At 40.0% G+C, this 14997-nt stretch overlaps 1 protein-coding gene across 6 annotated transcripts in view; it reads right to left on the reverse strand.

The window, feature by feature from the left end:
• The window catches only part of ERC1 (ELKS/RAB6-interacting/CAST family member 1), a 399625-nt gene that overhangs the window by 180401 nt on the left and 204227 nt on the right, over positions 1-14997 (reverse strand). For all 6 annotated transcript variants that reach the window (XM_082850733.1, XM_082850731.1, XM_082850730.1 and 3 more), the window contains one exon: positions 3772-3932. In XM_082850733.1, coding sequence (XP_082706859.1) covers positions 3772-3932 — 161 coding nt within the window. The remainder of the gene's footprint in view (positions 1-3771; positions 3933-14997) is intronic.

The following is a 14997-nucleotide window of genomic DNA, read 5'->3' on the forward strand; positions in this document are numbered from 1 at the left end:
AATTGTACAGCTGTTGTTGTTTTTTTTTGTGGTACGCGGGCCTCTCACTGCCGTGGCCCCTCCCGCCGTGGAGCATAGGCTCCAGACGCGCAGGCCCAGCAGCCATGGCCCACGGGACCAGCCGCTCCGCGGCACGTGGGATCCTCCCGGACCGGGGCACGAACCCGCACCCCCTGCACCGGCAGGCGGACTCCCATCCACTGTGCCACCAGGGAAGTCCAATTGTACAGCTTTTGATTGAGGTTTTATGAATTATTACTTAATATTTGTATGCCAAACTTTAAAAAATTAAACTATAGTTGATTTACAATATTATGCTAGTTTCCGGTGTACAGCACAGTGATTCAATATTTTTGTTTGTTTGTTTTGGGTTTTTGTTTTTGCAGTACGCGGGCCTCTCACTGTTGTGGTCTCTCCCGTTGCGGGGCACAGGCTCCGAACGTGCAGGCTCAGCGGCCATGGCTCACGGGCCCAGCCGCTCCATAGCATGTGGGATCTTCCCGGACCGGGGCACAAACTCGTGTCCCCTGCATCGGCAGGTGGACTCTCAACCACTGCGCCACCAGGCAAGCCCATGATTCAATATTTTTATACATTATACTTCGTTTAAAATTTTTACAAAATAATGGCTATATTTTCCTGTGCTGTACAATTAACTGCTGTAGCTAATCTCCAAAATATACAAACAGCTCATACAGCTCAATATCAAAAAACAAACCACCCAATCAAAAAATGGGCAGAAGATCTAAATAGACATTTCTCCAAAGAAGACATACAGATGGCCAAAAGGCACATGACAAAATGCTCAACATCGCTAATTATTAGAGAAATGCAAATCAGAACAACGAGATATCACCTCACATCAGTAAGAATGGCCATCATCAAAAAAAATCTACAAACAATAAATGCTGGAGAGGGCATGGAGAAAAGGGAACCTTCTTACACTGATGGTGGGAATGTAAATTGGTGCACCCACTATGGAGAACAGTATGGAGGTTCCTTAAGAAACTAAAAATAGAGTTACCATATAATCCAGCAATCCCACTCCTGGGCATATATCCAGAGAAAAACATAATTCAAAAAGATACATGCACCCCAGTGTTCACTGCAGCTCTATTACAATAGCCAAGACATGGAAGTAACCTAAATGTCCATCAATAGATGAACGGATAAAGAAGACATGTTTTATATATTTATACATATATATGTATACACACACACACACTCACACACACCGGAATATTATTCAGCCATAAAAAGGAATGAAATAATGCCATTTGCAGCAACATGCATGGACCTAGAGATAATCATACTAAGTGAAGTAATCCGGACAGAGAAAGACAAATATCATGACATCACTTACATGTGGAACCTAAAAAAAAAAAAAAAAAAAAAAAGATACAAATGAACTCATATACAAAACAGAAATAGACCCACAGACATAGAAAACAAACTTATGGTTACCAAAGGAGAAAAGAGAGTGGAGGAGGGATACATGAGGAGTTTGGGATTAGCCACCACTCTCAACAGCATGTTTGGATAGACGATTTGGCCTGAAGTGCTTAATTTGTTAAAAGAAAGGTATTAAACAACCATTTTATTAAGATATGAAAATGAGAGGCAACAACAAGGAGAAATTTAAGTGCAAATTAAAGCAAGGACTACTTTAAAAACTTTAAGTCAGTAAATCTGCAGGACAAAAGTCTTGTAGAAAATCTAAGAGCAGCATGATGCTGTAGTAGTATCTCCGGAGCAGATGAGGAAGGTGATTTAAGGCACAGGTCACCTGTCAGAGCCAGGTTTTAACACCTTATTTCTAGAACTTTTATTCAATGTTTATTCATCAAATTTCTATACCACTTATAAATTCTCTGAATACTTTAATTACTTATCCCATGCCTTAGTGTGTGAGTGCTTGATCTTACCAAAAACAGTTTTGCAAATCACAGTATTTTTCTGAAATGTAATCTCTAAGCTGGGTTGGCAAGGGAAGTCCATAAGAAAGTTTAGCACTGTGGTTCCAAAAATAATAATAATAAAACAAAAAAATCACACGCAATTCCCTTTTAATGGTTTAAAGTCAAGCATTCTTTAAAAACTTCTTTCATATCTTTTCAAAGTCCTAATAATAAAGGAAAATTCCTTTACAAATCCACCACAGTTTTGCTATGGACACTTGAACTGAGTGGGAAAGATCTGACAAGTCGAGTCAAGATACTGGTACACAGAGAAAACGAAACAATACTCCTATCCCGTTGCTTTAGCAGGGTCTGTTTGTGCTTAGGAGTATCGCATCGATACCTTGTATTCCCGAATATTATATCCATCCTTCTTCTATGTTCTTATCATCAGTGATAAAACCTTGTCTTAAACTGCTTCTACTAACCTGGTCGTAAGAAGCAAACTTTCTCATCATGATACCCAGAACCCTCAATTCTCCCCGTTCTCCCTGCGCATCAACCTATTTCTGGCTCCAGTTATCTGTCACTTCCGAGAGCACATCACCTGTAATACTCTTCTAAAAGATCAGGCTCTCTTAACCTCCCACTGTGTCCTAACAATCCATAAGCACAGGGGACACCCCGACATTTGTTTCCTCAACTCCTGGGCCGCCGTCATGATAACAAAACAATCATGCCCCATGAAAATTCACGCCGAGGTGTCATGGCAAGATCCTCTGCTACTTTGTAATTCTCATATTCAACATTTATTGATAGTTCAAAGTAGCAGGAGAGGGGATGTTAGCTTCAAGCACTGGCTGGGCTCAGAAAGACTGTTTACTTTAGGTCAGAGAGAGTGCGTATTTATTGCAGAGAAGAAGGAACTAACAGAAAGTGAGCAAAGATTATGTGAAAGAAAATTAATGGAGACAGATTGCAGAGGAGGGAACCAGAGCTTAAATCTGTGATAGAAATAAGAAGGGAGCTTGGTGAAGGAGAGACGGTATCTCCTCTGAGTCAGAAGAGAAGACGACAAAAACACAGGTAACTGCTGAGGTGATGAAGGTAACCGAGGGGTCCCAGCATAGACTTGGTTTCAGGAAAATGAGAGCAGGACAATTACATAGGGGTGGGGATCAGAGTGATGGAGAAAGTACTAAGGGACTTAAAAAAGAGACATACTTGTTCTGAAGAGAAGGAAACCAGAACTTTTCAAAGTCACAGAGGAGAAAAAGAAGCAGCTGTATTATGCAGAGCAGATATATACAGCCTTCACAACAGACTATCTCAAGGAAGCTGCAAGATGCCTGGGAAGTAGGAAAATGATGTGAAGAAAGGTTCTGCTAAAAGTGACGATCCTGTGAAAGCTGACTGGAGAGCGTGGCAAATATTAATGGTTAAATATGGGGGATGGGTATAAGGAGGTTCAATATACTATTCTCTACTTTTGTGTACCTTTGGAAATGTTTATAATAAAACATGTTTTTAAAAATTGCCTAGCCATCGTATGTCCTCAGGAGCAATGGTTATCTTCCTCAGAAAGCTCAACAACTTGCCAGAACTTTCCAGAAGGTTTTAGGAATTTCAGAGACACAGTTGCATACGGATACATACACTCTAGAGGACTGCAAAATTCAGTGACAGGGAGGCAAAAAAAGTTTCCATTTGACCAGGATTTGTCCCCAATTTGTTCTAAGGAGCGAGAAACACAAGTGAGCATTAAAATTAGGCTAAGTGGGTCAGGCGTGACAAACAGGGCCAGAAGATGAAAGCGATGAGGACAAGTATTTCTACTAAGCATACGCCTGAAGACCAATATTATAGAACTTACTTCATCTCCAGAACTTCCTCTAAGTGTTTTCTTCTCTCGGCCCGAAGGTTGGTCAAATGAGTCTCCTTCTCTGCCAGCGACTGCTGCGTGCAGGACAGCTTCGCCTTCATGGACTCCAGCTCCTGCTTTACCTTCTCCATGGCCATCAGCAACTCCTCCACCTATGATCAACACACAAAGGTCAGAAACTGAGCATCTGGGCCAGGTATAGTCAGAGGAGCTGGGCAGTGGGCAACGCCTGGGTCCACAAAATTGAAGACACACCCATCAAAAATTCTGTACTCTCGCAGGATCAGACATAAATGGCAGTTAAAGACATACATCTTTCATCTTCCCTCCACTATAATTCTTCTCAGTTTAGGTCCAAAAAACCCTCATTTTCTTTTTGACAAATGTAAGGGCATCAGAAGTAACACTGTGCCAGAAACAATCCCTTCTAAGGAATTTATTTGGAAACAGTCCAGAAACTTCCATGGAAATAACAATATAATGCAGATAAAAATATAAGGAACAAAATCATAATAAATATTTCTAGAAGGATTTTAGGAAATAAAAGCCATAAACTTGACTAATACCAGATGCAGAATAAACATAAATGAGTCATTTTTATTCGTTCAAACTAAGATTCTTCTGTTTATACCATTACAAAGAATTTCTTGTTAAAGAAACAGCTAGAATTCAATCGGATAATTTCCTGCTCTAAAGCTAGGTAGGTAGAGATTTTTTGAGGAAGGCAGGAAGAAAAAAAATATATGACCAGATAGAGAAGAGACAGAATGCTTTTAAAAGACCTGTAAAGGACTTCCGTGGTGGCGCAGTGGTTAAGAATCTGCCTGCCAATGCAGGGGACACAGGTTCGGGCCCTGGTCTGGGGAGATCCCACATGCCGTGGGGCAACTAAGCCCGTGCACCACAACTACTGAGACTGTACTCTAGAGCCTGTGAGCCACAACTACTGAGCCCACGTGCCACAACTACTGAAGCCCGCGGGCCTAGAGCCCATGCTCCACAACAAGAAAAGCCACTGCAATGAGAAGCCCGCGCACCGCAACGACGAGTAGCCCCCACTCACCACAAATAGAGAAAGCCCACGTGTAGCAATGAAGACCCAACACAGACAAAAATATAAATAAACAAATTTATTTTAAAATAACTAAATAAAATAAAAGACCTGTAAAAACATGAGCGAAAGAAGACAGAACGCTAAAACACAAGAAACTAAGAGAGCAAGTTCTGTACTTTATCAGTTATTTCCACTTACTCCGGGTAGTTCCAAAATCAGATTTAAATAAACACGTTCATCTTAATTCAGAGGCGAAAAGATGTTGCCAAAATATCTGTTGTTACCTAAAAACAACCTCAACCAGAAAATCAAACAGCCAAGTATACCAATCACAAGAGTTTACAGTCAGTTTGCTACTTGACAAGAAATAATCTTGGTTATAATCCTTTCCAGAGGTAGAGGTGAGTGTAGGTAGATGGACTGGTAACAGCTGTTAAAAAGTTACACTTAGTTTTTTGGCACCTGAGTTATTTTACTTTAGGTATCTTCTCAGAAGTGATCAAGTTAATGCTCTCAGCTAAACAGCCTCCTGACAGTCCCAGTTGCTGTGAGATTTTTTCTTATTACGCAGATCTCTTTGGATATGTATTCACATATCAGCAAGCTTTACAAGAACATATAACTGCCTGCCTTTTTGAAAACTGTCAATAAGGATGATTCTACGTTATCAGTTTAATTCATATAAAATCTTAGCAAAAACCAGATTAAATTACGCCCCAAGGTATACTCTTACAACACAAAATCAGCCATCAACAGCATCATTTATAGAAGGTCTAATAAATAGTGAGATGTGTCCATCTTTTATGAACTTAAGCGTATCTCACAACATCTCCCTCCCATCCTGTCCTTCACTGCTCCAGGCAAGCAGCGGTGTCAGTTTCTTACATAACTTGAAGAGATATCTTATACATACACAAGCAAGCATGTATAAACTATTCCTCCTTTTCCTATACAAAGGTAAGCCCACTCTATACATACTCTTATGCATCTAAAGTTTTTAGTAAATATTTATTGAAATACAGCATAAAGAAAAATATACAAAAATTATAAATGTATAACCTAAAGAATTCTAAGTGAACAAACCTATATAAAGAGCACAGACCAATAACCAGAACATTACCATCACCCCAACCCCCCCATATCCCTTTTCTAGATTAAGAGTAACCATTATTCTAACACTCCAGATTAGTTTTGTCTATTCGTTTTAACTTTACACAAATGGAATTACATAGTATATAATTTTAAGCACGGATTTTCCCCCCCTGGTGTTATATCTGTGAGATTCATCTACATTGCTGGGTAAAACTGTAGTTCTGTAGTTCTCATAACTGTATGATATTCCACTGTGCAAAAATAGCAAAATTTCCTGAAAGCACTTCTGATAAGCAGAAGTTTTAAATTTTAATGGCATTTAACAAAATTTTTCCTTTATACATGTTTATGTTCAGAGCTTTTTGTATAATGAACATGACAATTTTGTCAACCTCAAGGTCATGAGGCTACTATCCTTTCTTCTAAATCCTTTCTTGGACTATACATTCACATTTAAATATATGACGTATATGCAATTGATTTTTTAATATGGTGTAATGGTCAGACTCATTTTTATCAACATGGATATCCAATAGGCTCAGCACTGCGAACGGTAGAAGGACTTCACAGTCATGGTAGGAAGGTACTTTGGGCCTACTTGGCAAAAGATCAGAAATTACTTAAAGACAACTTATAAATTATAGGAAAAATAATTTAACAATGTTTTATATTGCACATAACCACCTTTAAATTTCATAAATGATCCATCTGAAATATCATATGCACTGATAAAAGGCGTATGTATATATTCTAGAGCTAAGAGCAAAACACACACTTACATACTCACGACCCAGTAGCTTTTGTTAAGTGCAATTATCCAACTGTATTCTCTGACTCTCCTGTGATAGGTAATCGCTATTCTTAATCTGTGTACTTATTCCCTTGCATTTCTTTATTTTTACCTCTGATGCATATATTCCAAAATAAATCACTACTCAGTTTTATCAGTTTATGAACACTGAAAAAATGCTATTACTGACTTTATTTCATCCAAAATTATGTTTACTCATGCATATAAAAGAAGGGCCCACCATAGGAGTATAACCCGGATCTAAGAGCAAAACGCACACCTACGTCCTCACCACTCCAGAGGTAAAAGCAATGACAGTCAACAGCACTGAGGACCACAGCTCTAAGGTTACGGTTTCTCACTAAACTGAATGGGCTCCTTGGAAAAATTACTGATTCCAGATTAGGAGGCAGAAATATACAGAAGATGGACTTTGCACATGCAGTGCCAAAAAAACAAGAGAAAATAAGGATCATGACACAGAAACTCTGATAAAACCAGAAAAAACACAGCCGAAGAAAGAAAAAAAGAAAGCTTAGAGGAATACCCCTTATGACTATACAGATGCAAAAAATACTATAAAATCAAAGCCAGCAAGATATAAAAATTGAGATTTATCCCAAGAATGCAAGGTTGGTTTAACATATAAAATAAATGTAATAAATCATATTAATAAAATACATGGCAAAAACCACATGATCATTTCAAAAGATATAGAAAAAGCATCTGACAACTTCCAAAACCCTTTCATGATAAAAATATTCAAGAAACTAGGAATAGAGGAGAACTTCCTCAAGCCAATAAATGGCATCTATGAAAAACTTTTAGTGATGAAAGACTGCATGCTTTCCCTCTAAGACCAAGAACAAGACCAGGATGTCTGTTCTCACCACTTCTGTTTAATATTGTACTAGAGATGATAGCCAGTAAAAAGCAAGCTGCAAAAAATTTAAAGGCATCCATATCGGAAAGGAAGACACACCATTTTCTCTAGCTGAAGATGATATAATCTTATAAAGAGAATAATCCTAAGGACTCCATCTTAAAAAGTAAACAAATAGGGGCTTCCCTGGTGGTGCAGTAGTTGAGAATCCACCTGCCAACGCAGGGGACACGGGTTCGAGCCCTGGTCCGGGAAGATCCCACATGCCGCAGAGCAACTAAGCCCGTGCACCACAAATACTGAGCCTGCACTCTAGAGCCCGCAAGTCACAACTACTGAGCCCGTGTGCTGCAATTACTGAAGCCCACATGCCTAGAGCCCATGCTCCACAAGAAAAGCCACCGCAATGAGACGGCCGTGCACCGCAACAAAGAGTAGCCCCCACTCGTTGCAACTACAGAAAGCCCATGCGCAGCAACAAAGACCCAACACAGCCAAAAATAAATAATTTTTTTTGTGTGTGTGTGGTACGCGGGCCTCTCCCTGTTGTGGCCTCTCCCGTTGCGGAGCACAGGCTCCGGACGCGCAGGCTCAGCGGCCATGGCTCACGGGCCCAGCCGCTCCGTGGCATGTGGGATCTTCGCGGACCGGGGCAGGAACCCATGTCCCCTGCATCGGCAGGCGGACACTCAACCACTGCGCCACCAGGGAAGCCCAATAAATTGTTTAAAAAGTAAACAAATAAGTATACAAAGGTTACAGGATACAAGATCAATATATAAAAATCAACTGTATATCGATACACAGACAATGAACATTCCAAAAATGAAAGTAAGAAGACAATTCCATTTAATATAGCATAAAAAAGAAGGAAACACCTAGGTATAAATTTAGCAAAAAAAAAAAGAGCAAGGCTTCTGTTGAAAACTGTAAAAGGTTGCTAAAAGAAATTAAAGATTTAAATAGAAAGACAACACGTTCATGGATTGAAAGATGTAATGTTAAGATGGCAATACTCTTCAAACTGATCTACAGGTTCAACAAAATCCTTATAAAAGCTCTCTTTGTCCCAGAAACTGACAAGCTGATCCTAAAACTCATATGGAAATGAAAGACAGCTAAAATAAGTAATCTGGGGGTGGGGGGAAAGAGGACTCATACTTCTTGACCTCAAAACTTACTACAGAGTTTCAGGATGGTACTGGCATAAGGATAGACAAAGAGACCAATGGAAAAGAACTGAGAATCCAGAGATAAACCCTAACTTTTATGGTAAACTGATTTTTGACAAGAGTGTCAAGGCAATTCAATGAGGGAAGAGTATTCTTTTGATTGAAAGGTGCTTGGACAACTGCCCTATTGCTTTACATTTTAAAGTTCCCATGCCATTAACTTCTTAGCGAAAATGAGTCACTTGTCTTATAGAATGACCCACATTTTGGATTCAGTTGACTGCTTTTTTTTAATGATACTATTTGTGGTGTTCCTCTGGTCCTCATGTTTCTTGTAAACTGAAAGTAATAGGTAAAGGCTTCATGAGATTTGGGTTTGTTTGGTCTTTCTGACAACAGTACTCCATAGGCAAGGTGTGTACACCATATTATATCACATAATGACTGTCTGTCTCACTTTTAGCAATAACACTGATCAGTGTCTCAGAACCATTTATTGAAAAATCCATTCTATCTTCACCTTTGACATCCATCCCGTATACCCGTAAACATGGGTATGTTTCTATGCTTTCTATTATGAGCCACTGGTTTGCCTATTCCTACACCAAAACCACATTATTTTAATTATTATAGCTTTATAAGGTTTGACATCTAAGAGAAATGGTGTTCTCTTTTCAAGAGCATCTTAGCTATTTTTGAATTTTTGCAAAAAATATTTCCTGAGTCTAGCATAATCCGGGCACTGTTCTACAACAGTTCATGGAAGAGCTATATGGAAGAGATGTATATTTAGGACTTTAATATCTTTCAGAAAAGATTTATAATTTCCCCCATAATGATCTTGAACATTCTAATAATACTTATTCCTTGGAACTTTATACTTTTTTAAATGCTATATTAAATATTATCTTTTTTAAAAAATGTAATTTTCATCTTGGTGCAGGCTATAGAAATGCCACTGATTTCTAGAGACTTACACTGTATCTAGTGTCTACTTAAACAGTCTTTATGGACTTCTTCTCTACTATGTAGACAAACATTCATATCTTAATGATAGTTTTCTCGCTTACCTTCCAATCCTTATAGTATTTATTTCTTTTACTTGCCTTACAGCAGAGCCCAGAAAGTCTACAAAGATGTTGACAGCACGCACTCTGTCTCATTTCTGATCATAAATAGAATACTTTAAAAGTTTTATCCATAAGTAAGTAGTATAATTTTTAATAGCTGTCCTTTGACAGGCTACGGAAATTCCCGTCTACTACTAGCTAGTTAAGAATTTTTTAAAATTATAAATTAATGTAAAGTTTCTGCATTTCTTGAGATGATTATATGACTTTTCTCCTATCACATTTCAATGTGGTAGACTACAGTAAGTAGTCTTCTAATGAAACCACTATTAAAATCCTGGAATGAACCTCACTCCTTCAAGCATATCTTTCCTCTTCACACACACTCACCTTGGACTCCAGTGATATTTTGTTCAGGAATTTCTGTATTTATGTTCGTGCTTGAGACAGGCCTAAACTTTTACTTTCCTGTATTAACTCTGTCAAGTTTTGATATGGAGTTATGCTGGCCTTATAAAATATGTCCCTCTTTTTTATTTTTCTGGAATTGTTTCTATAAGATTGAAATGATTTGTTCCTTGTATGTTTATTAAAAATCACCAATATAACTCTCTGGGCTTGAAATTTGTGGGAAAAAATTTTATTACCAACTCTTTCTTTTCTTTCAGGTTTTCTTTTTCATATTTAGCTAGCTTTGCTGAGTTTCATTCTCCTTGGCATTTGCTCACTTAGTCTGAATCTTCAAATGTGCCGGCAAAGATACCCTTGTATCTTTTCAATACTGGCAGGACCTGGAGTTAGGAGCCCTTTGTCATTCCGGAAGTTCCTTGCTCACTGTGCCTTCTTTCTTCTTCTCTTTTAGTCTCACCCAAGGCCAGTCAATTTTCTCAGTGTTTTCAAAGGACCAATTCTGGGTGTTATGGACCCTTTTTATAAAAAGGGGGGAGGTTTGTCTCTTAGACTCTCTACCTTGGGCTGCCATGGACATTTTCTTTTGTCCTGCCAAGATACAAAAACCAACGTTCAAGTTCAACAGCTTACCAAGTACTTATCTTTGAATTCCCTCTCTGTTCATCCCCTGGCCTGAGAATTTTCTACATTCTTGACAACTTATGAATGCATATTTTATCAGCCATCTTCAATTGTTTCTGTGGAAGTTATTTTCCCAGCATCTAGTCTGCCATGGTTACAGATATGTTTTATCTTTCATTCCAAACTTGAACTTACAGAATTTCCTTGTTAGTAAAACATAATTTTCTCAAAGATTGCTTAATTTTCCCACCCATTTGAGTGCCAGGTCAAGGTGTCAAGGTATTTCCACCTCAGATCATACATACATCCAAATAAGCTTTAAAGCACTTTAGCATTCAATGCAAGAACGGTGCCACGAACCAGGATTTACAGCTAATCACCTGATTTGTGCTCTGGTTCCAAGCCAGGGAAACAGCTTCAAAGCCAGATGGAAATTCTGCACTTTCTGTTACTTTCCCACAGTCCCAGAGAACACATTCAGCTGTCTCCACTTGGACACCCACCCCGCTCTGTGCCCACCACACAGCAGTTGTTGTGTAGTTTTGGGTACAGACACTGAGAAACGAAGGTAATGAAAGCTGCGTAGAAGAGGAGATACATACCACACCGAACAATGAAGAAATTCTCCACAATTTTAAAATGTGCTCCAGGTCACAGTATGATTTTCGAAAGCACACGCTATAAGACATTTAAAAAAAAACAGAGCTGGGATTCAAGTATGTAACCTAACTGCCTCCACTAAAATATTAAGGAGAAAGTTCAAGGCTGACAGTGTGCAGTGCCAGCAGGACCAGATGGTTTGCTTAAATCACAAGCTAATAAACTTTTACTCAGAATAAGAAGGGAACAAATCATGGCTTTACCACAGACCCATTTTCCCTAAAAGAGCAAAGCAACTGGGCGCTTCAGGTAGGTGCTGGCAGAGACTGCATCTTCAAGTTTCCCTCCTTCTTCTGTTCCACAACGAAGAGCAAAATACTTTTTGTAGTTTCCAAGATGCTTATGGAAAATCTTGTTACAGTTTCTTGGGAAGATAAGAGGCATAAGTCTCCAAAGGAGAAAGAAATGATTAGAAGAAAAAAGGAGGGATACAAAAAGAAGATTATCTAGAGGTTAAGCATTCATTAATGTAAATGTAATTTACATTACATTTACATTAATGTAATTCTGTAAGTCAGATTTTCGTATAAGTCCCCTAGTTTTCCTGATTTCAATGAAATTCTAGATTAAGAGCCACTCTGTTATACAAGCCCCCCCCAAAAAAAGTTATCTAGCTCTTGAGTTGAGAAGCATGTTTGAAGTATTAATGAGAACTTACATACATACCTACATACACACATTCCCCTACCTTCTCCTAACAAACTGCTTTAGGTACCTCACAACCACTACTAATGAGAATTTGAATTCACAGAATTCCCAAGAGATTTATGCTAGTATTTATACTAGAAATCATCTCTTTATCCCCATATGTTCTCTTTGTCAAAGCATGGTAATTCTTTGACCAGGTATATACCAATAGTGCGGTATTTTATGAATATGGAACACCTATAGCTCTTACAATAATAATAAGAGCAACTTACATTATCTGAATACTTTGAATGCGCTAAGCCTTTTACATATGTTGCCTCATCATCCTCACGAGGATCCTATGAGGTGGCACTATTGTTAGCGTCAGTTTTACAGAAGAGGGAGCAGGTTCAGAGTTTAAGTGCCTAACCCCAGGTCACACAGCCGGAGGAGGCAGAGCTAGGGTTCCAACCCAGGCGGTCAGAAGGCGGTCAGACTCCACTGCTGTTCACAGTTAATGCTGCTTTGCTACAATGTATCAGTGTTCAAAAAGTCCTAAAACAGCCTCCCACAACTGTATCTAAGGAATCCCTCGGGGAGTGTGCCTGTGCCCACTTTTGCATCTTTCTATCCGTCCTTTCTCTCCCTTCTCTCCCATCCGCTCCCCACCCCCCCAGGTACTTAACTCCCTCCATGTGCCAGGCACTGTGCATTATACCACCAGGGCTTAATAGAAATACACGTGCTTCCCTAGTGCTCCATGTAGAGATACAGTCATTAACTAGTAGTATTTGTAAATGTATAATCATAAATCATGAATAGTTTTATGTAAGGAAGAACAAGACGCCATGAGAATAAGTAACATGAGGGCTTCCCTGGTGGCGCAGTGGTTGAGAGTCCACCTGCCGATGCAGATTCACGGGTTCGTGCCCCGGTCTGGGAGGATACCACGTGCCGCGGAGCGGCTGGGCCTGTGAGCCATGGCCGCTGAGCCTGCGCGTCCGGAGCCTGTGCTCCGCAACGGGAGAGGCCACAGCAGTGAGAGGCCCGCGTACCTCAAAAAAAAAAAAAAAAAAAAGTAACATGAGACTTTGATCTATGTTTTGGGGGCCTAGAGAAAGTTTCCCCAAGAAAGTCAAGGAGCAGATGGGGAGGAAAAGAGCATTCCAGCTCCAGCGCCCAGCAAGTTTAGAAACCCTGAAGTGGGAATGCATACACCTACAAGAGAAGATGAAAGTATCGCAAGCCCTGAGAGCAAGAGGAAGAAGGGTGCACACGTGGCAGGAAAGGAGGAAGCGGGCAGATGCAGCGCTGTGCAGGCCATACGAGGGGGTTTTGGCTTTTCCCCCCAAAGCAACAGAGGTACCAAAGGATGTGACCAAACAGAGGAGCGAGATGATTTAGAATGTTAAAATCAGAATGACTAAAATAATGGCCCCAGGAATCTAAGCTGAACAGAGAGGGACGCCAAGCCAGGGCCAGTGGATTGGTATAAAGCAAAAAGAGACAAAGAAACTCAAGAAACATAGTCGCAGTGGAAACCTGAAAGCTGAAATGACAGCAAAGTGTGATCTGAGAGGAGGATGCTATAATGAGTGGGCTGGAGGTGGACTGGGTTAGCAAGGTCTAGGATGCCAGATATGGAATGAAGAAAGGCGGCAACCTCTCGGGCCAGGAAGCAGAGAGGACAGACAAGTGGGTTATCCACACAGATGCTGAAGCTGCTGAGGCAGCAAAAGCCTGCAGTGAAAAGCTTCACACTACAGCTGAACAGCATGAGCCCTGAGGAAGCAGAGGCTCACATGGGTGTGACGGACCAGAGGTCTGAAGGGTAACAGGAAGCAAGACGGAATTCACATTTACTGACCACCAGGAAGGGCTGCGGGGAGTTTGCAGGGGAGAGGCCAGATTACACTTCGGGCAAAGAAGGTGAACGTGGTCCAAGAAGTAAAATAAGAGTGTTTGTGCCAGGACCAGGCACAGAGCAGATACTCAATGAGTATCTGTTGAATGGGTGAATAAGTGAAGATAGATGAATCTGTGAATTCTGGTGACCTAGAAGGAAATGTAAAAGGGATGAGAAGAGTGGAAGAGCTGGGTTAGGGCAAGAAGGCACTGAACAATATGGGGACGAAGGTGCAGAGCACAGATGCTCGGGGGCTTCTGGCGGTGGGGAGCAACATCTGCTGAAATGCAGGATGAGAGGCACAGCAAAATTAACTCCAATAGGTTCGCTGAAGAGAGTGGGCACTTCAAAATGAATCAGATGCCCCTAAAATAAGAATTTAAATATTTTGGGTTTTTTAGTCCCCATTTGAATGCATATGACATATGATAGTATTGATTACAACTCTCTATTCTGTTTATTGAAAATAAGATATAAGTGATTCTTGAGGTAACCTAACGGTAACAGATGCCACTGAACTCAGCAGAATGTTAGACTTAGGGACTGTCAGGCATTACTACTATCTTTTATTCCGGACTTTATAAAGAACCCAAACATGGGTAGAAGTCACAGATAACAGCACTGAAGAAAAACCACAGAAACCACAGTTCAACTTTGGGAGCCACTAGATTTCTTGACTTTTTATATGTAGTTGGATTTCTCCAATATTCGACAATGCCAGATGAAATCAGCAAATGACACTTTTAATAACTAATGTGCTCCATGGGTGAAGAATTTACAAGGTGTTTTTACTGTCCCTCAAAATATGCTTCACATTCCCTCAGGACACTTAATAATGCTTAACAATGCATGTGGCTCACAAGTACCCACACAGTTGAGGCTGACATGCAGGGGAGCTAAATTCACACTGACTGGCTGCATTCCTTCACTG

This window comes from Leucopleurus acutus (genome assembly GCF_964270905.1).
Source record: "Leucopleurus acutus genome assembly, chromosome: 11".
Taxonomy (NCBI): domain Eukaryota; kingdom Metazoa; phylum Chordata; class Mammalia; order Artiodactyla; family Delphinidae; genus Leucopleurus; species Leucopleurus acutus.